At 43.6% G+C, this 20,246-nt stretch overlaps 1 protein-coding gene and 1 long non-coding RNA gene across 3 annotated transcripts in view; one reads left to right on the forward strand and one right to left on the reverse strand.

Annotated features, from left to right (window-relative positions):
• LOC138804701 (uncharacterized) lies at positions 1-1,980 on the reverse strand. The gene is made up of 3 exons (XR_011365319.1): positions 1,714-1,980; positions 1,063-1,117; positions 1-414 (listed from the first exon to the last, which is right to left on the reverse strand). It is a non-coding gene; the product is annotated as an uncharacterized lncRNA (long non-coding RNA).
• Positions 1,836-20,246, forward strand: part of LOC138804700 (ubiquitin carboxyl-terminal hydrolase 39) — a 27,345-nt gene continuing 8,934 nt past the window's right edge. Inside the window, exons 1-9 of one of the 2 annotated variants that reach the window (XM_069989138.1) lie at positions 1,836-2,142; positions 3,917-3,986; positions 6,422-6,516; positions 6,913-7,049; positions 8,127-8,279; positions 12,677-12,902; positions 15,303-15,380; positions 18,277-18,344; positions 18,826-19,014. In XM_069989138.1, coding sequence (XP_069845239.1) covers positions 1,866-2,142; positions 3,917-3,986; positions 6,422-6,516; positions 6,913-7,049; positions 8,127-8,279; positions 12,677-12,902; positions 15,303-15,380; positions 18,277-18,344; positions 18,826-19,014 — 1,293 coding nt within the window. In that variant the 5' untranslated portion in view covers positions 1,836-1,865. The remainder of the gene's footprint in view (positions 2,143-3,916; positions 3,987-6,421; positions 6,517-6,912; positions 7,050-8,126; positions 8,280-12,676; positions 12,903-15,302; positions 15,381-18,276; positions 18,345-18,825; positions 19,015-20,246) is intronic. The other variant, XM_069989139.1, reaches the window with a different exon arrangement.

The following is a 20,246-nucleotide window of genomic DNA, read 5'->3' on the forward strand; positions in this document are numbered from 1 at the left end:
GAAGGGGTAGGTTTATTCAGTAGACCTGATGGGACCAGGCAAGGTTGGTACTCCACGTGGCTGGCAAAAGAGAGAGGAAAGAGAGAGAAAAGAGCTAGAAAAGAGCAGAGAGAGCAAGAAAAGAACAGAGAGAGAGAGAGCAGAGAGAGCTAGAAAAAGGCAGAGAGAAAGCTAGAAAAGAACAGAGAGAGCTAGGTAGCAGAGAGAGCTAGAATAGAACAGAGAGCCTGGGCCTGAGCTAGGCCTTATCTAGGGTATGGGCGGGGAAAGGTGTGGCCACATCAAATTCAGATGTGACCTCAGCAGATGCAGATGTGACCTCTTCCAGGTGTCCCAGTTGCCTAGGTAATGCAGGTACTGGGTGGAGACTTTGCTGCGAGGAGGGTGGAGTCTGCTAGCCATCCAGGAGCGGACCTTACATCCACAAAATGGAATATCACAATACAAGACAAAGGAATGAACTGTCCAAACACTTCACTATGATGGGATCATGGAAAAGACGGAAAGTGAAACAAGCCAGGGCACACTCTATGATACCTGGGTATAAAACTACAGAATATACAATTACTATAGCGACAGCAAGTTAGTGGTCCAGGTGGAGATACTTTAGAGGTACAGGACCCTTCTAGGGTGGGACAGGTTCCCTTCCTTGATTGTAGTGATAGCTTCACAAGTGTCCAAATAAGAATTTAGCAAATAGGGGCTGGGAAGGTAGCTCAGCGGTAGAGTGCATGCCTTGCAAGCATGAGGCCCTGGGTTCGATTCCTCAGCACCACATAAACAGAAAAAGCCGAAAGTGGCGCTGTGGCTCAAGTGGTAGAGCGCTAGCCTTGAGCTGAAGAGCTGAGGGACAGCCCCCAGACCCAGAGTTCAGGCCCCATGACTGGCAAAAAAAAAAAAAAAAAGAATTTAGCAAATAGTACACGTTAAATGCTCAATATCCAATATGTCAATTGTATTTCAATGGAACGGTTAAGAAAACCCAAGTCACTTTTGGAGAATAAAGGGGAGGGCACAGAAATGGAGGGACAAAGGGTAAACAAATGCAGCAGTGGTACTCACTAAACACTATGGTGAAATGAACTGTACAACTTGTGGGCAGGATGGCAGGGAAAACCTGGAGGAAGAGAGGGAAGGGGTAAACATTGTCCAAAAAGAAATGTACTCATTACCTGACTTACATAACTAACACCTCTGTATATCACCTTTATAATAAAAAATTAAAAAAAGAAAACTCCTAAGTAGGTGCTAGGAATGTGGCTCAGTGGTAAAGCCTGTGCTTAGCCAGTGTGAGGCTCTGGGTTTGGTCCCCAGCACCACAAAACTATATCCTTACCCCTTTCCATACCCATCTCACCCAAAACATTTCCAAAAATGTCAAGTTCAAGGCAGGTCTTGAATCTGCAGTTTTACTAGCTTCATGTGTAAGTGCGCCCCGGTAGGGCCTTTGCATTTTCCTGATACCAATAACCCTCTAAACTGGGATTAAAAGCATGAAGGAGATAATTTGAGGATATTGTCTCCTTTTCCTGTGCAAGGTCACCAGTCTTCAGGTGTGGAGGAGACAACACGGAGTGTCTTTAAAAATCTGGAGTGGCATGACAGTTTCCTTTATCCAGAAAACTAACTAGTCAAAGGCACTGATCTCTTTAATCGGGGAAGAAACTACGGGTATTGAGGCGGTAGGCCCAGGACCGGCCCATAGCAACGCACCTACTCCCCATAGGGCTTCAGCAGCTAGATTTGTCCTTCTCGGCGACTCGTAGCGAGCTTTGCGTTGACCTGCTCTTCTTCTCCTGATTGGCCGCGGGCCGCGCGCTCGAGCGTGCCCGGCGCCTGCGCTCAGTCCTCCGGTAATAGTGGCGATGTCCAGCCGATCTAAGCGGGAGTCTCGTGGTTCCGCCCGCGGGAAGCGCGAGTCCGAGGCGCGGGGCAGCTCGAGTCGTGTCAAGCGGGAGCGAGACCGGGAACGGGAGCCCGAGGCGGCAGGCTCCCGGGGCAGCCCGGTGCGCGTGAAGCGCGAGGTCAAGCCGGCGAGCGCGCGCGAGGCGCCGCAGCTGCTGCCCGCGGCGGTCCCGCCCGTGCGGGTGAAGCGGGAGCGCGAGGCCGACGAGGACTCGGAGCCCGAGCGGGAGGTGCGAGGTGCGCGGGGCCGGGGCCGGGCGCAACTTACACCTTCACAACCTTAAAAAAAGAGAGCTTTCATTTCCTTGCCCGGAGGCGGGAAGAGCGAGGCGGGGGTGGGCGGGTGGACTTCGTGGTGACACCAGCCCCGGGGTTGAAAGTAACTACCGTCGTTAGAATCCACATTAGCATCTCCCCCCCCTCCCCCTTTACCCTCTGTGGGCCAGCCTCGGGGCGACTGACTGCCGATGTTAGCTGCTTCCGTTTTTGCAAAAGGGAGGTAGGTGTGTGTGTGTGGGTGTCCTGCTCCGAGATTTCTGGTTATCAGACTATTGAACGGAGAGGCTGAGGTCCGGACACACCTGAGTGCTGGCTAGTTACCAGTTCGGTAGTTGGGAAACAATTCGGTGGTCTCTCCAGAGTTCTGCCTTAGGGTGGCCAGAGGCTGATTGATTGCCTTTGGCTCTGGCACTGTCTGGTCAAGGTGGTGGGTGTGGTGCACAGCCTTGTTAGACTGAGGTGGTGTCTTCTACCTAGGGAAGGAAAGAGGCGGGTGCCCTAGCATTTGTAAAAGATTCCGATTCCCTTAGGGTGTCCTTGAGTAATGAGACTCAACATGTGGAATGTATTGTTTTCATAATCCTGTTTGGTAACGGACCCAGTGCTTGTATAGTCTTGGCAACTGCTATTCCTGCAATAATCTTACCTTTTGTTTTAGACCAAATAGCAGCATGCGTTCTACTAGCATCCACCCAACTTCTTAGTTTGCGAATAGTTTGGTAAAATACCAGATCCTACTCGGTTCTTTAGCAGTGGTAGATTTGAGGATATACAGTTTACCTTACTGCTTGTGATGTGTTTCATGGTATTTTTAATGTTTCTTTGGATTCCTTTATGTGATAATGAAGCTTATTGATAGATGTGTTGTAAACATGTATGTTAGTCTCCTAGTTTGTGGACTGTTCTATTACTGAACTCTTCCTCCCCTCTTTTCCCCCCAAAATAGGATCTTCTTTGGGGTCAGTATTAGGGCCTTGTGCTTGCTAGGCGGATGAACCACATTCCCATCCCTTTTTATTTATTTATTTTTAATAGATTCTCACTTTTTATTCTGGATGTCCTAGACCTCGATCCTCCTCTTTATAAATCCATGGGATGACAGGCATGTACCTCCATGTCCAGCTTTTTATTAATTGAGATGGGGTCTTGTAAAGGTTTTTGCCCTGGATGGCCTTCAACTATAGTCCTCCCAGTCTTAGCATCTTGAGAAACTACAATAATAGGTGTGTACCATCACATCCAGCCACAGATAGAACTTTTTATTTATCACTATTAAAAATCTGTAGTACGTATCCTGGTGCAGTGGCTCATACCTATAATACTAGTTACTCAGGATGCTGAGGATCTCAGTTACAAGCCAGCCCAGGCAGGAAAGTTCATGAGACTGTTGTCTCCAGTTAACCACCAAAAAGCCAGAAGTGGAGCTATGGCTTAAGTGGTAGAGCACTGGCCTTGAGTACAAAAGCTCCAAGACAGTGCCCAGGCCCTGAGTTTAAGCCCCAGGACTGGCACCCCTCAAAAAGTGTGTTAACTGAGGGCCTTGTGAGTTACACCTTCTGTCCCCATTACTGGGCTTTTTTTAGGGGCTGTTTTTGCCATTTGAAAAAGACGAGCTCAATTTAGGATTGAGCTTGTTTTAATCGGGGTTTTCTCTCTCTCTCTCTCTCTCTCTCTCTCTCTCTGTGTGTGTGTGTGTGTGTTGATAATTGATGTATGATGGTGTTTCTTTTAGCAAAGAATGGCCGTGTTGATTCTGAAGACCGGAGGAGCCGCCACTGCCCATACTTGGATACTATTAACAGGTGAGTGTGATAGAGATGCTGGAGGGTACTAAAAGAAAAATGTAATTTATGTTGGAAGTTTTTTGGATTGTACATTAGACAACAAATCCACTAATTTGATTCCTTTTAAAACTTACTGCAGAGAAAACGTTTCTTGCCATGTTTATTTATGTTTTTTTGAGAGGATCTTGCTATGTAGCTCATACAGGCTTTGAATTCAGAATCCTCCTGCCATAGTTTCTTGAATGCTGTGATTACAGGATTATAAATATGTACAATAATGCTCAGCTCTCTTGTTATGCTGGTCCTGGGGCTGGCCTGTGAGTCACTGGCACCTGTATTTATTTTTATTTTTATTTATTTTTTGGGTCCGGTCGTGGGGCCTGAACTCTTGGCCTGGATGCTGTCCCTCAACTCTTCAGTTCAAGGCTAGTGCTCTACCACTTGAGCCACAGTGCCACTGCTGGCTTTTTTCTTTTTGCTTATGTGGTGCTGAGGAATCGAAGCCAGGGCCTCATGCATGCAAGGCAAGCGCTCTACCACTGAGCCACCTTCCCAGCCCCTTTATTTTTATTTTTAAAGTATGTATTTTTTCCTTTAGGTAGATGTACAAAGGAATGCCATTCAACAGCAGTTTATGGATGCAGTGCCTCTTGATCAATGTCACCCCTTTCAACATTATCACTCATCCCAGTCTTTTCCAGTTTGTTTGTTTGTTTGTTTTGTTGGTCATGGAGCTTGAACTCTGTTGCTGTCCTTCAGCTCTTCAGCTCAAGGCTAGCACTCTACCACTTGAGCCACAGAGCCACTTCTGGTGTTCTGGTGGTTTATGGGAGATAAGAGTTTCACGGATTTTCCTGCCCAGGCTGGCTTTGAACTGTGATCTTCAGATCTCAACGTCCTGAGTAGCTAGGATTATAGGCAAGAGCCACTGGTGGCCCGGCTCCAGTTTATTTTTTTTGTGGGTCCTGAGTCTTGAACTCTTGTCCTGTGTGTTGTCCATGAGCTTCTTTGTGCTCAAAGCTAGTGCTCTACTTGAGCCACTGCACTGGCTTTTTCTAAGTAGTTTATCAGAGATACAAGTCTCATGGACTTTCCTGCCTGGGCTGGCTTTGAACCTCAATCCACAGATCTCAGCCTCCTTTGTAGCTAGGATTATAGGTGTGAGCCACCCATGCCCAGCATCCCTCCAGTTTATTTTTATGAACAAAAAAATACTTATTTTTATCAAAGGTTGTATTCACTCTCCCTGTCCTCTCTCCTCCTGGTTGTGGGTCTGAGTACTGTCCTTGAGCTTTTTCTTTTTTTCTTTTGGTTAGTCATGGGGCTTGAACTATGGGCCTGGATGCTGTCCCTCAGCTCTTCAGCTCAAGGCCAGTGCTCTACCACTTGAGCCATAGCACCACTTCTGGTTTTCTGAGTGGTTTATTGGAGATAACAGTTTCACAAATTTTCCTGCCTTGGCTGGCTTTGAACAGTGATCCCCAGATCTCAGCCTCATGAGTAGCTAGGATTATAGGCGTGAGCCACCAGTGCCCAACTTTCCTTGAGCTCTTTTACTCAAGGCTAGCACTCTATTACTTGAACCACATCCGCTTCTGGCTTTTGGGTGGTTAATTGGAAGAGTCTACCACTTAAACCACACATCTGCTTCTGGCTTTTTGTTGACTAATTGGAAGTAAAAGTCTTATGGAATTTCCTGTTTGGACTGGCTTTTAACCATGATCCTCAGGTCTCAGCCTTCTGAGTAGCAACAATTATAGGTATGAGCTACTGGTATCCAGCTATATTCACTCTTTTTATGTCCTTTCACCCCCAGGATATTGTGGGGCCTTTTTACTTTAATTCTACTTGTAGCTTTGCCTCCAAAGAAAGTGACCATAACCGAAAGTCCTTGACTGGTTATAAATATGGTTATCCCTTTGTATACTTGGGAGATCGGTACTAAGACCAATTTGGATGCTCAAGTTCTCTAAGCTAGCATAGTATTTGTATATAGCTCATATACATCCTCCTATATAATCTTAAGTCATTTCTAGGTTTTCAGTAATCCCTAATTCAGTGTTAATGCTTGTCATACTATATCTGTTAGGAACTAATGATACAATAAAGTAAATGGGGCTAGTGTGTATGCAGTTATTTATTTTCCCAAGTATGTTGATCCAGGATTAGTTGAATTCACTCTTGAAGAATTCATGGTAAGTAAAAACTAATGAGGAAGAGAGTCATGGACATTGTGCGTTCAGTGTAGACATGACATTGCTGTGAAGTGTGGTAGGTTGAGATGGGGAATGATAGAAACTTGCTGTGGTTATATGTGGTTTTTGAACTGTTCTATGAAGGATGCTATGTGATTTTGTGAAACATGTAGCCAGCATTGCTTCAGTTGGGTACCCTCTTAGATATCCTACCCTATTAATTGTATTTTTATTGTTGTGCTATTTTGGTTCTTTCAGGAGTGTGCTGGACTTTGACTTTGAGAAGCTGTGTTCTATTTCTCTCTCACATATCAATGCTTATGCCTGTCTGGTATGTGGGAAATACTTTCAAGGTAAAGATGGATATTTTAAAAGTATAAACTTTTTGGGGGCACTATCTGCATGTCTATTTTGTGTGTGAGTGTGCTATTTTGGGACTTAAACTCAAGGCATGGGCACTGTTCTTGAGCTTTTGTGCTCAAGGCCAGTCCATACTACTTGAGCCACGCTCCATTTCTGGCTTTTGGTGGTTAGTTGATAAGAGTCTCATGGACTTTCCTTCCAGAACTGGCAGAATTCAAACCATAATCCTCAGATCTCATCCTCCTGAATAGCTAGTATTATAGGCGTGAGCTATACACATGGCTTATTTTTGCTGTTTTTAACACATTCTAGTACATAGGAAAAAGCAAATCTGAGCTATGCTTTTTCTAGGACCTTTTCTTACAGCCTTTTGCCCTTCCATACAGGCCGAGGTTTGAAGTCTCATGCCTACATACACAGCGTCCAATTCAGCCACCATGTCTTCCTCAATCTCCATACCCTCAAGTTTTATTGCCTTCCAGATAACTATGAGATCATTGATTCCTCCCTGGAGGATATCACGGTATGTATCTGAGAGGGGGTAGTTTGGGACACATTTTTTTGTGTGTATGTGTACCAGTTGTAGGGCTTGGACTCAGGGTCTGGGTGCTATCTCTGAGCTTCTTTGGCTCAAGGCTAGCACTCTACCACTTAAGCCACAGTGCTTTTCCAATCTTTTCTTAGTAGTTTATTGGAGATAAGAGTTTCATGGACTTCACTGCCTGCACTGGCTTCGAACTATGATTCTCAGATCTCAGCCTCCTAAGTAGCTAGGATTACAGGTGTGAGCCACTAGCACCCCGCAACACATTCTTTTTGACATACTCAGGAAACTGCCAGGAAAATGCCCTGCCTAATATCAGGGAAGAATCTGGACAAAGAGAGAAATTGAAATAAATTCAGGGTTACAAAACAAGTTCATGATGACCTCTGTCCAGCCCAAGACATATGGGCTTATAAATCTGTGACTGTGAAGCTTGTGGTCTTGTTCCTTGGAGCCCCTCCACCCCAGTCTTGTGCAGAGGTGAAGAATTGTTCCTTTCCTAAGCTAGCTACTATTGAGAGTGCTGTTAAGGGTGCGACTCTGCCCAAGACTCAGGCTTCTCTTGCCCTTAGAGAACTAAGAATCTCATGGTATCTGATAGATATTGATCATGGAGTTGACCAGACTGGAAGTCTGAGGAAAGACTTGAGACTCAGTGATTGTGTTTAGACATAGAGAACTCCTCAAAGATTAGCAATGTGGGAGACCTTACCTCATGTTATTTTGGTCTTTATCTCTAATGGTTGGTTTTTTTGTTTCGTTTTGTCAGTCATGGCACTTAAACTCAGGGCCTGGGCACTGTCCCTGAGCTTTTCTGCTCAAAACTAGCACTCTCCACTTTGAGCCACAGCTCTACTTTCAATTTTCTCATGGTTAATTGGAGATAAGAGTGTCAAGGACTTTCCTGCCTGGGCTGACTTTGAACTGCAATCCTCAGATCTCAGCCTCCTGAGTAGCTAGGATTATAGATGTGAGCTACTAGCACCTGGCTTAGACATAATTTTTAAATTCTGTTTACAGCTGTAAAACAATTTGGAATTTTCTTTTGCTTTGTAGTATGTGTTGAAACCAACTTTCACAAAACAACAAATTGCAAACTTGGACAAGCAAGCCAAATTGTCTCGGGCGTATGATGGTACTACCTACCTGCCGGGTATTGTGGGACTGAATAACATAAAGGCCAACGATTATGCCAATGCTGTTCTTCAGGTGAGATCAAATAAGAACATGGTAACTGAGAAGCAATAGGAAGATTGGCTCAGAAATAACTGCTTTCTTATAGAGTACAAGCAGACCATCCTAGACACTGGATCTGGTGTGATCTCTACTTGAGTATCGTTCTTTGACAAGCAGAACGGATCTTTCTGGTCAAGGAGAAATGCTGTGACTTTTTCCAGTCTCTAGGCTTATGGATTTTGTACTTTTCAAGAAACTGGAGGTAGGGGCTGGGAAGGTGGCTCAGTGGTAGAGCGCTTGCCTTGCATGCATGAGGCCCTGGCTTCGATTCCTCAGCACCACATAAGCAAAAAGAAAAAAGCTGGAAAGTGGTGCTGTGGCTCAAGTGGTAGAGTGCTAGCCTTGAGTTGAAGAGCTGAGGGACAGCGCCCAGGCCCAGAGTTCAGGCCCCATGACTGGACCCCCCCCCCCAAAAAAAAAAAAAAGAAAAAAGAAATTGGAGGTAGAATCTATTGCAGGGCAGTGCCAAATAAGAAGCATATCAACCTTTCTTTTCTGTTTTTCTTGATGTAGATGTCTTTTGTGCAAGCTGTCCTCTTCTGTGCTTGGAACCTGAAATGGGAAAGGCAGAAAGACAAAGTTCTATTTTCAAATACAAGATGTTTTTTCCAAGATTAAAAAACAAAAACAAACAATATGTACATTGTAGAAATTTAGAAGCTAGGTGTCATTGGCTCATGCTTGTAATCCTAGCCACTGAGGAGGCTGAGATCTGAGGATCTCGATTTAACTCCAGGTGGGCAAGAAAGCCTAGGAGATTCTTTTCCCCAATTAACCACTGAATAGCTAGGAGTAGAGCTGTAGCTCAATTGGTAGAACACCAGCCTTGCTAGAAAAAGCTAAGGGACAGAGCTCAGGTCCTTAGTTTTTTGTCGGTTATGGGGCTTGAACTCTGGGTCTAGGTGCTGTCCCTCAGCTCTTCAACTTAAGGCTAACATTCTACCACTTTTTGAGCCACAGCTCCACTTCCGGCCTTTTCTGTTTATGAAGTGCTGAGGAATTGAACCCAGGGCCTCATGCATGCGAGACAAGCACTCTATCACTGAGCCACCTTCCTAGCCCCAGGTCCTCAATTTAACCCCTAGTACTGGCACAAATAAGAAAAGCACCAGTGGCTCACAGCTATAATCCTAGCTACTCAGGAGGCTGAGATCTGAGGCTCGTGGTATAAGAAGCCAGCTTGGGCAGGAAAGTCTGTGAGACTCTTGTCTCCAATTAACCACCAGAAAACCGGAAGTGGTGCTGTGGCTCAAGTGATAGAGTGCTCATCTTGAGTTGAACAGCTCAGGGACCAGGTCCAGGCCCAGAGTTCAAGCCCTATCACTGACCCCCCCCCCCCCAAAAAAAAAAAAAAAAAAAAAACCTATCATGGTTCAAGAAGTGGGAGCTGGAGGATCTAGGGTTGAAGGCCAGCCTGGGCTACATAAATAAGACACTGCCTGCTTCCCCCCCCCCCCAAAAAAAAATGGCAAACATGGACACAGGCTTATTGAGAGAAAAGTGCACACATTAAGTGAAAACTTTAGGGCTGGGAATGTGGGTTAGTGGTAGACTGCATGCCTAGTATGAGGCCCTGGGTTTGATTCCTTAGTACAACATAAAGCAGCTGGAAGTGGCACTTTGTCTCAAGTAGTAGAGTGCTAGCCTTAAACAAAAAGAAGCTAGCTGAGGGACAGTGCCCAGGCCCTGAGTTCAAGCCCCCAGGACTTGGCCCCCCCCAAAAAAGTGAAAACTTTGTAATATAATTATTTATTCCTTTACTTCCCTAATGCACTTAACTACCTAGAATACTAGGTAGTTAACACTGTATAGTAGTACAACTTTTTTCTTTTTTTTTTTTTTTTTTGGGTCCGGTCGTGGGGCCTGAACTCTGGGCCTGGGCGCTGTCCCTCAGCTCTTCAGCTCAAGGCTAGCATCTACCACTTGAGCCACAGCGCCACTTCCGGCTTTTTTCTTTTTGCTTATGTGGTGCTGAGGAATCAAACCCAGAGCCTCATGCATGCAAGGCAAGCACTCTACCACTGAGCCAACTTCCCAGCCCAGTACAACTTTTTTCTAAGTGTGTGTATGTATATATGTAATCTGTCGTGTGGCAGCCTCATTTAGCCATTTCCTGATTCATAGATAAATTAACTAAAATTTAACTAATGTTGACCTTTACCATTTGCTTTCACTCTAATGAGACTACTTCAGTCTTGGAACTTAAATACAGAAAGTACCTTATTTCAGGGTAAATTGTGGCTCTGGACAGAAAACAAATTGTGCCAATTTGTACCTTTTGTGATCTGATACTTAAACTTGTTTTGCACTGTATTTTTGCCATAACACTTTGGGTAAAAAGATTTGGTGTATTCTTTTAGTATGATCCCTTGTTCCTGGAGAACTTAAATCCTAAGGTGGAGACATTTCTTGTTCTTTCTCTATAGAGAAAGGCTATAGCCTTTCTTGACTTTGGGAACTATTCTTATACAGGTAGGATTTGGACATGGATAGCGCAGTTAGTCTTAGTGAATTCTAGTTCCCATAAGAGTCTCTTTATGTGTAAGAATAGCTACATGAACAAACCTTCTGATGATATTTCTACTAAAATAGAATTGAAGAGACTTGGCAGTTCTCTGGAGGTCTGCTAATTTCTTTCTATTGATGGTTGGCTATATTTGTTGTCAATGCCAAAGAGCAGCCTCTCTACAGGAAGATAACTGAGAATCAGCCATGCTCTTTCTCTTCTTGAAAGTTACTCTCCTGTTTAGTAATTATTCTGTAAGCAAGAGGTTCTTTTTTTTTTTGTATATATATATTTTTTGTAAAGCTACAGAGGGGTTACAGTTACATGAGTAAGGTAATTCCTATCAGGCATTGTTACCTCCTCCTTTGTTTTTCCCCTACCATCCCTTCCCTCCCCACCTCCCCAACTCTTCCCTCCCCCCAGCAGGAGGTTCTTGTTCCTTTAGCTGATTTTGATAAGTTTGTTCCCCTTTTTAATTATGGTGACCTGAGTTGTCTTCCCCAGAGATATCCTGGATTAACTCTAAGTGGCAGAAAACCTTTATTGTCTGTCCTTCCTTCCTTCCTTCCTTCCTTCCTTCCTTCCTTCCTTCCTTCCTTCCTTCCTTCCTTCCTCCCTCTCTCCCTCCCTCCCTCCCTCCCTCCCTCCCTCCTACCTTCCCTCCTTTCCTCCTTTCCTCCCTCCTTTCTTTCTTCCTTCCTTTTTTTCCTTCTCACATTTTTTTTTTTTTTTTTTTTGGTTGGTTATGGGGCTTAAACTCTGGGCCTTGGCACTGTCCCTGAACTGTTCAGCTCAAGGCAAGTGCTCTATCGATTGACCCACAGTACCACTTCTGGTTTTCTGGTGATTAATTGGAGATAAGAGTCTCGTGGACTTTCCTGCCCAGGCTGGCTTTGAACCAGGATCCTCAATCTCAGCCTCCTGAGTAGCTAGGATTAAAGGTGTGAGCTACCAGCACCGGGCCCTACTTACATATTTTAATTCTGTGGTCTTCCATCCTGTTCTATTACCTGAGATTAATGAATATATGCTTTTTTTTTCTTTTCTCCTGAAGCTTTATCTTTTTGCTTAATGAGGTCAGATTTATTTTTGTTCTTATAAACCTTGACCTTTTCTATCATATCCGAGTATGTGTGTTTACTTTTATATACAACCATCAAATTTTTTTTTTTTTGGGTCCGATCGTGGGGCCTGAACTCTGGGCTTGGGTGCTGTCCCTCAGCTCTTCAGCTCAAGGCCAACGCTCTACCACTTGAGCCCAGCGCCACTTCGGCTTTTTTCTTTTTGCTTATGTGATGCTGGGGAATCGAACCCAGGGCCTCATGCATGCAAGGCAAGCACTCTACCACTGAGCCACCTTCCCAGCCCCACAACCATCAAATTGTATTAAGGTAATTTTTACATTATTTTAGTGTAGAGTTTAAAGATTTGGAACTTCTGTTCCCCAGGTAGATTTTTCTACTCCAACCAAAAGAGACAATAAAGAGAATGTTTGTATTTCTGGCCTTTATTGAATTTTAATGTCACAGGCATAGAGTAAAAAAGGAAAATACTAATAAGTTTATGAGTGGCTAGGGGTTTGAACACCTGTTTTTCTTTCTTTAAAAAAATTTTTTTTTGGGGGGGGGGGGCTGGTCCTGGGGCTTGATCTCTGGGCCTGGGCGCTGTCCCTGAGCTTCTTTTGCTCAAGATGAGATCACAGTGCCACTTCTGGGAAGGCTTTGCTAAGGGCCTGCTTACTTCTACTCTTCAAGGTTTTCCCAGGTTCATCAGAAGATTCTATCAGAAGGATGTTAGCTAGTACAGCCTGGCTCCAAGTAGCCCTGCAGAATGGCTTGGATTAACCAGAGGGTTTGATTTCTAGGCTCTGTCAAATGTTCCTCCTCTCCGCAACTACTTCCTGGAAGAAGACAATTATAAGAACATCAAGCGTCCTCCGGGGGATATCATGTTCTTATTGGTTCAGCGTTTTGGAGAACTGATGAGAAAGCTCTGGAACCCACGAAATTTCAAGGCACATGTCTCTCCCCATGAGATGCTTCAAGCTGTTGTCCTTTGTAGCAAGAAGACTTTTCAGATTACCAAGCAAGGTAAGGAACAAATCTATGTTTTTCTGCCTTGAGGACAACAAAACTAGTTTGATGAACACATTTATTTCCATTACAGTGGATTTTGTTCATAGCAAGAAGTGAGTGTTCACTGCATGTGGTTTGATTCCTTGTCTGTAATCAGTGAGCCCTGCTCAGAGTCCCAAGAACTTCCAGCTGTCTTGTTGGGCAAAATGAACTTCACCCCTTAGGGGAAAACTGAGAGATTGGGAAAGGCTCATCCCTTACTAGGCCTCTGTCATATCTTAAACCTTACACTAAAGATATTCAGATGAACCATTTTGATTATTCTCATTTCTTTGAGCCTCATTTGGCATTGCTTTATGAGTGGACATTATCTCTTGGTATTTTATATGGTATCTATTAGCACCCATATCAGATTCTTTTTTTTTTGTGAAAATACTGTACAGAGGGGTTACAATTACATGGGCAAGATCCATATCAGATTCTTTTTTTTGGGGGGGGGTCCGGTTGTGGGGCCTTAACTCTGGGCTTGGGCGCTGTTCCTCAGCTCTTCAGCTAAAAGCTAGCGCTCTACCACTTGAGCCACAGCACTACTTCCGGCTTTTTTTTCTTTTTGCTTATGTGGTGCTGAGGAATCGAACCCAGGGCCTCATCCATGCAAGGCAAGCGCTCTACCACTGAGCCACTTTCCCAGCCCCCATATCAGATTCTTTAACATGCATTTGTGCTAGGTTTTGGAGCTGCTATAGCAGGAGACATGATTTTTCTTTTCCAGGATCTCTTAGGCTAAGATCATTTGTTGTCACATAAAAGCGTTCTATGTGAGGAGAAAGAAGATCATTTTATGGGTTGTCAGAGGCCTTTAGGATTAGGGAAATTAAGTTAAGAAGGGAATGTGGTAGAGTACGTGAAGCCCTGGGTTCAATTCCTTAGTACCACAATTCCTTAGTACCACATAGCTGGAAGTGGTGCTGTTGTTCAAGTAGTAGAGCCCTAGCCTTGAGCACAGAGAGGCTCAGGAACAGAACCCAGACCCTGAGTTCAAACTCCAGCACTGGCAAAAAAAAAAAAAGAGGAAGAAGACCACGACCACATGCATATCTTTGAGTTTGAGCTTTTAAATGAGCAAAGAGGAAGTAATTAAAAGCGCATCTTAGGGAAGTTGGGAGTACAGCACAGAATCAGTGGAAAGCGGGTGAAAAAATACAACAAAGGGTCCCAGCAACTGCACTGGACATTGATGAAAATGAACTAAGAAACTCAAGGGTGGTGATGGGAGGGAGGGAGGAAATGAGAGAGAAAGAGGGAACACCTGATACTAAGCAAAAGGAAAGAAAAGTACATAACACCTGATTTGGAAGAAATAGTCTTAGTGTTAAAGTTCTTAGCATTCATAAACTTTGTAGATGATGATGATTACCATTGTGAAGATTAAAATGTGTTTGTGACCTTAACTAAGTATAACTGTCACAGTATTGTGAAACATGTAGTCACTTAATCTTAATAAAGAAATATTTGGGAGGCTGGGAAGGTGGCTCAGTGGTAGAGTGCTTGCCTCCCATGTATGAAGCCCTGGGTTTGATTCCTCAGCATCACATAAATAGAAAAGGGTGGAAGTGGCGCTGTGGCTAAAGTGGTAGAGCACTAGTGTTGAGCTGGATTGCTGAGGGACAGCGCCCAGGCCTAGAGTTCTAGCCCCACAACTGATCAAAACAAACAAAGAAAGAAGTATTTGGTAAGGAAGTAATTGTGATCCCAGAAATGCCTGAGTTGATAGGATCATTAGTCAGTATTTTCGTGGGTCAGAATTACCCATAGTGTTGTTCCAGAACTCCAAGTTGTAGATACCTGTCAGATACTTTTTCAGTATTAGCACTAGGAAAGTTCCCTTGCTGGAAAAGAGAAGGAAGTTGGAGCTTACTTTAGAGAAGTAGATATTATAAGATCTTAATTAATTTCTTTTTCTTTTTGTTGGTCATGGAGCTTGAACTAAGGGCCTGGGCTCTGTCCCTGAGCTCTCTTACTCAAAACTACTGCTCTACCACTTTCAGCCACAGCACCACTTCCAGTTTTCTGATAGTTAATTGGAGATGAGTCTCATGGACATTCCTGCCCAGACTGGCTTTGAACCTCAATCCTCAGATCTCAGCCTCCTGAGTAGCTGGGATTACAGGTGTGAACCACCAGTGCCTGGCCATTTATTTTTCATGACTGGGTATGGAGATACAGGTATGAGCTATAAATGATCATTGAAAGCCCTTCCATGGATCAGAGTGTCTAGGGAGAAAAGAACTTGACCATAGTCAAGTAGAAATGAGAGGAAGAGGAAGAGCCGTGACTGGAGTGGGGCCAGCAGTACTTGGTTTGGTTTTTTCTCCTGCCTCCCAGCTTCATCAGGCTTCATTTTTTTTCTCCCAGGGGATGGAGTTGACTTCCTGTCTTGGTTTCTGAATGCTCTGCACTCAGCTCTGGGGGGCACAAAGAAGAAAAAGAAAAGTAAGTCATGCTTAGAAAAAGGAGCTCTTTTTCTGTGCTTCCCTTTGAAAAATGTTGCAACTTCCCATCCTTTTGTTTTTAACTGTTTATATTTGGGTATGGAGGTTAGTTAGTGTCTATTACATATATGCAGTAAAATGTCTTCCTAAATAGACCCTTCTTATATTTTGTTAAGAGCATGGTGTGTGGTATGTGTAATTTTACTGTACAGGATGTCATTTAGATATCCAGGCTATCCTAGAATTTACTGTACTAAGGCTAAGAACTCATAAACTCGTGATCCTCTTTGTTTCTGCCTCCCAAGTGCTAGGATGTATGCTACCATGACTGATTCTCTTTCAATAACCAGAAATACTTTGAGATGTTACATTAATTGAAATAAGTCAGGCACAGAAAGACAAATATATATACTGTTGCTCATATGGATGGCAAAGAGGTTTATCTCATCGAGTAGAATAGTGGTTACTAGAGATGGGGGTGGGGGAAATAGGGAGCAGACAGGATGGTTAACATGTACAGTTGGACCTGAGGAATAACCCTGCTGTTCTGTAGCAAATAGGGTAAATATGGTTGGAAGCAATATTTGTATTTTAAAATAGAGAAGATTTTGATTCTTCCCAATACAAGTGATGGGTATGCCAGTTACTCTGATCTGATCATCATATATTGTATACATGAATTGAAATAATCTAATTGTATACTCTAAATATGCACAACTAGTATTGTAATTGAAAATATAAGAATAAGAGTCAGGAGCTGGTAGCTTATGCCTGTAATGTTACCTACTTGGGAGGCTGAGACCAGAGAATTGAGGTTTGAGGACAGTCTAGGAATACATGAGACTCCTTCTTAATCTGTAGCTGGTTGTCATGGTTTATGCCCATAATCTTAGCTACATGGGAGGCTGAAAATGGGGAGGATTATGTGTCCAGGCCAGCTGGAGCAGAGAAGTTCCAGAGTTTTCCTTTGAACTGAAAGAAGTCAGGTGTGGTGGCTCACACCTGTTATCCTTGCTATGGTGGGAAGCAAAACTAGTCATCACCATCCAGGAATGCACCTGGACAGGAAGTAAATTTCTATTTCAAAAACAACCAGTGCAAAAAAGGGCTGAAAGCATGGCTCAGCAGTAGAGTGAATTAAGTAGTTGTAAATAATTAAAGTAAGGGCTGGGAAGGTGGCTCAGTGGTAGAGTGCTTGCCTTGCATGCATGAGACCCTGGGTTGGATTCCTCAGCAGCACATAAGCAAAAAGAAAAAAGCCAGGAGTGGGGCTGTGGCTCAAGTCGTAGAGCACTAGCCTTGAGCTGAAGAGCTCAGGGACAGCGCCCAGGCCCAGAGTTCAGGCCCCATGACCAGAATAAAAAAAATAATAATAATAATTAAAGTAAATTTAAAAAATAGTAAGTAGTTTGTGTCCTAGAAATCCTGACCCAGTTTTTTTTTTTTTTTTCTTTTTTGCCACACTGGGCTTTGAACTTAGGGTCCCATGCTTGCAAAGCAAGTGCTCTTGAACCATTCCCCAACTCTGATTCTTTTTTTTTTTTTTTTTTTTTGGGTCCGGTCCTGGGGCCTGAACTCTGGGCCTGGGCGCTGTCCCTCAGCTCTTCAGCTCAAGGCTAGTGCTCTACCACTTGAGCCACAGCGCCACTTCCGGCTTTTTTCTTTTTGCTTATGTGGTGTTGAGGAATTGAACCCAGGGCCTCAGGCATGCAAGGCAAGCACTCTACCACTGAGCCACCTTCCCAGCCCCTCTTATGGACTTTTAATTATTTTCGATAAAATCTTGTATTTATTGCTTGGCACCAGCCTTGGACCATGATCCTCCTACCTAAGCCTCCTGAGTAATGAATTACAGGCATGAGACATCACACCTGGGTTGTTAATTGAGATGGAATCTAGCTAATTTTTTTTTTTTTTTGGCCAGTCCTGGACTTGGGCCTGGGCACTGTCCCTGAGCTTCTTTTGCTCAAGGCTAGCGCTCTACCATTTGAGCCACAGCACAAATTCAGGCTTGTTCTGTATATGTGGTAGGGCTTCATGCATGCAAGGCAAGTACTCTACAATTGAGACACATTCTCAGCCCTCTAGCTAAATTTTACCTGGGCTGATCTCAAGACATAATCCTCCATAGTTCTCTGCTTCCTGATTAGCAAGGATTATAGGTGTGTACCACCATATCCAGCCTGACCTAGTCTCAAACTGAGGGTCTGGGCACAAGTTGTAGACCTCTAGAGTCCTCACTGTGCAAGTGTTAGTTCATTAGAAGGACTCTACTATTACCTGATGACCATGCAATCCACTAGTGTCTTTAGCCTGTGCTCACCCGTGAAGTTGTGCATACTCTTACAGGTAGCTGCTAGCACCTGGTTATGCTTTCTCTCGCTGCTTTTGTTCTATTGTGGTCTCTTAGTCATCTTCCTTTTTGGGTCCCTTTGTAGGCAATAATGGGTATGGGAAGTTCCTTGGATGTGCCTTGTTTTGCTTGTGAATTCTTTTTTTTTTTTTTTTTTTTGGTCGTGGGGTTTGAACTCTGGGCCTGGGCACTGTCCCTCAGCTTTTCAGTCCAAGGTGAGCGCTCTACCACTTGAGCCACACCTCCACTTGCTTGTAAATTCTTGTATCTCCAGGCTACATAAATCACTGATTCATTTCAGACATACCTTTTTCTTTTATGGGACAGGCCCAATGTTGAAGGTCCAAAGGAGGTTTTGTGGAGAAGACTTACATTTATGTAGATAATCATAAAGGAACCGTGGTGGGATATGTTACATAGAGAAAAGTTGCATGTTTTAAGAAGAGCTTTGGGTTTAAACTAGAAATACTGGTTTATTTTTAAACTTTTGAAGTTGGGAGTGTGTTTTGACATGCTTTCTGATATCTTGCTTTCTGTTTGGCAGCTATTGTGACTGATGTTTTCCAGGGGTCCATGCGGATCTTCACTAAAAAGCTCCCCCACCCTGATTTGGTGAGTGGATTGAAACAGATCTTGAGCTGATTATGTTGCCTGAGGAAGTTCAGTGGGGAGGAAAGGAGATACTTAGAAAACTGACAAGCTGTGTGTCCCTGAAGAGATTCCGCTGAGCACCTTGTCAAGTGGCAGTCCATCAGGGCTGTGATATGGCAGCGCCCTCTAATCTTGGGAGTTAGTGGTTGGTATTGTCTGCTGATTGAAGTGGTCTGGCCACTGAGTGGTGCTGGTGTTTTTGTTTCTCTAGTCTGAGAACTTTGTAGATAGTCTGGTATATAAACAAAGCCCCTCAGAAGTTGGAAAGCCATCAGTCCTCAAACTGATACGATACTGCTGCACATGAGATTATCTGGCTCTGGGCATCTCTGTTCATCCCCATCAAGTGAAGGGAAACTGTCCATTAACAAACCATTTCTCTTTATGTGTTCTTCCTTTGCTGCTCACATTCCTTACTTCTTTTCTTCTCACTTATTTCTAGCCAGCAGAAGAAAAAGAGCAGCTGCTCCATAATGATGAGTACCAGGAGACAATGGTGGAGTCCACCTTCATGTACCTGACGCTGGACCTTCCTACTGCCCCACTCTACAAGGATGAAAAGGAGCAGCTCATTATCCCCCAGGTGCCACTCTTCAACATCCTGGCCAAGTTCAACGGCATCACTGAGAAGGTAGTCCATACACATCTTCCCTCCTAGCACTTAACTTTGTTCCCTTGACTTGTTTCTTTTTAAAATTTTCTTTATGCTTTTTTTTGTGATGCTGGATATTGAACTTGGCATAGTTGAGTAGAAAATGTTTAGGTGTATGTTTTCATATCCATGTATTTATAAGTTACCAAAATTTGATTGTAATTTCTGTCCCTTCAGATTTATTGAGGTTAATTTATAGTCTGTCCTACAAATTATGCCCTTGAATCTAGAAAGAATATCCTTTTTTTTTTTTCACTGCTTTTTCTTTTTGTCTTTTCTTTTCTTTCTTTTTTTTTTTTTAATGTAGATAGAACCTTGGGTCTGTGTATGCTAGTATTCTACTCCTGAGCTACAACCTATATCCATTTTTCTACTGTTTTTGATGGTTTTCTGTATGTCTGTTACATATAAAATCATATAAACATATAAAACCACATGTCTGGTTTTTAGATTTTTTTTTTGGTGGTTCTGGGAATTGAACCCAGGGATTTATACATGATAAGCATGTGTACTGCCATTGAGTTACATCACCAGCCCATATATATATATATATATATATATACAGTTGTTATATGTTATTCTTCCAGTCCTTATTACATTATTGTGTGTGTGTTCATAGAGTAGAGAATCCTCCAACTGTTTAATTTTCATTTCTGTTTCTCTCATTTTTGCTCATGTATTTTGAGTACTCACCTGTAATTTAGCCTTAGCAACAAGTAGCTGGGAACAATATTAGATATGCTGACATCCTATCCCTCATGGGAGAATATTATGGAGACTATTAAATGTAGAGCCCCTTGTTCTTGGCTGTCCCTCTAAAAAGTAGAATTTTTGCGAAGCACCAGTGGCTCACTCCTATAAATCATAGCTACTCAGGAGGCTGAGATCTGAGGATTGTGGTTCAGATTGTGGTTCAGAGCCATCCCAGGAAGAAAAGTCTGTGAGACTCATACCTCCATTTAACCACCAGAAAACCAGAAGTGGAGCTGTGGTTCAGATGCCCAGACCAAGTTCAAGCCTTACAACTAATTAAACACACACACACACACACACACACACAGCTGTGGCTCAAGTGATGAGTGCCAACACACACACACACACACACACACACACACCCCGCCCCCCCCCCCCCCCCCCCCCCCCGTGGCTCAAGTGATGAGTGCCACATTGAGCAAAAGAGCTCAGTGATAGCACCCAGGCCTTGAGTTCAA

The sequence above is a fragment of the Dipodomys merriami genome, unplaced genomic scaffold (genome assembly GCF_024711535.1).
Source record: "Dipodomys merriami isolate MVZ:Mamm:240054 unplaced genomic scaffold, mDipMer1.0.p SCAF_37, whole genome shotgun sequence".
NCBI classification, from domain to species: Eukaryota; Metazoa; Chordata; class Mammalia; order Rodentia; family Heteromyidae; genus Dipodomys; species Dipodomys merriami.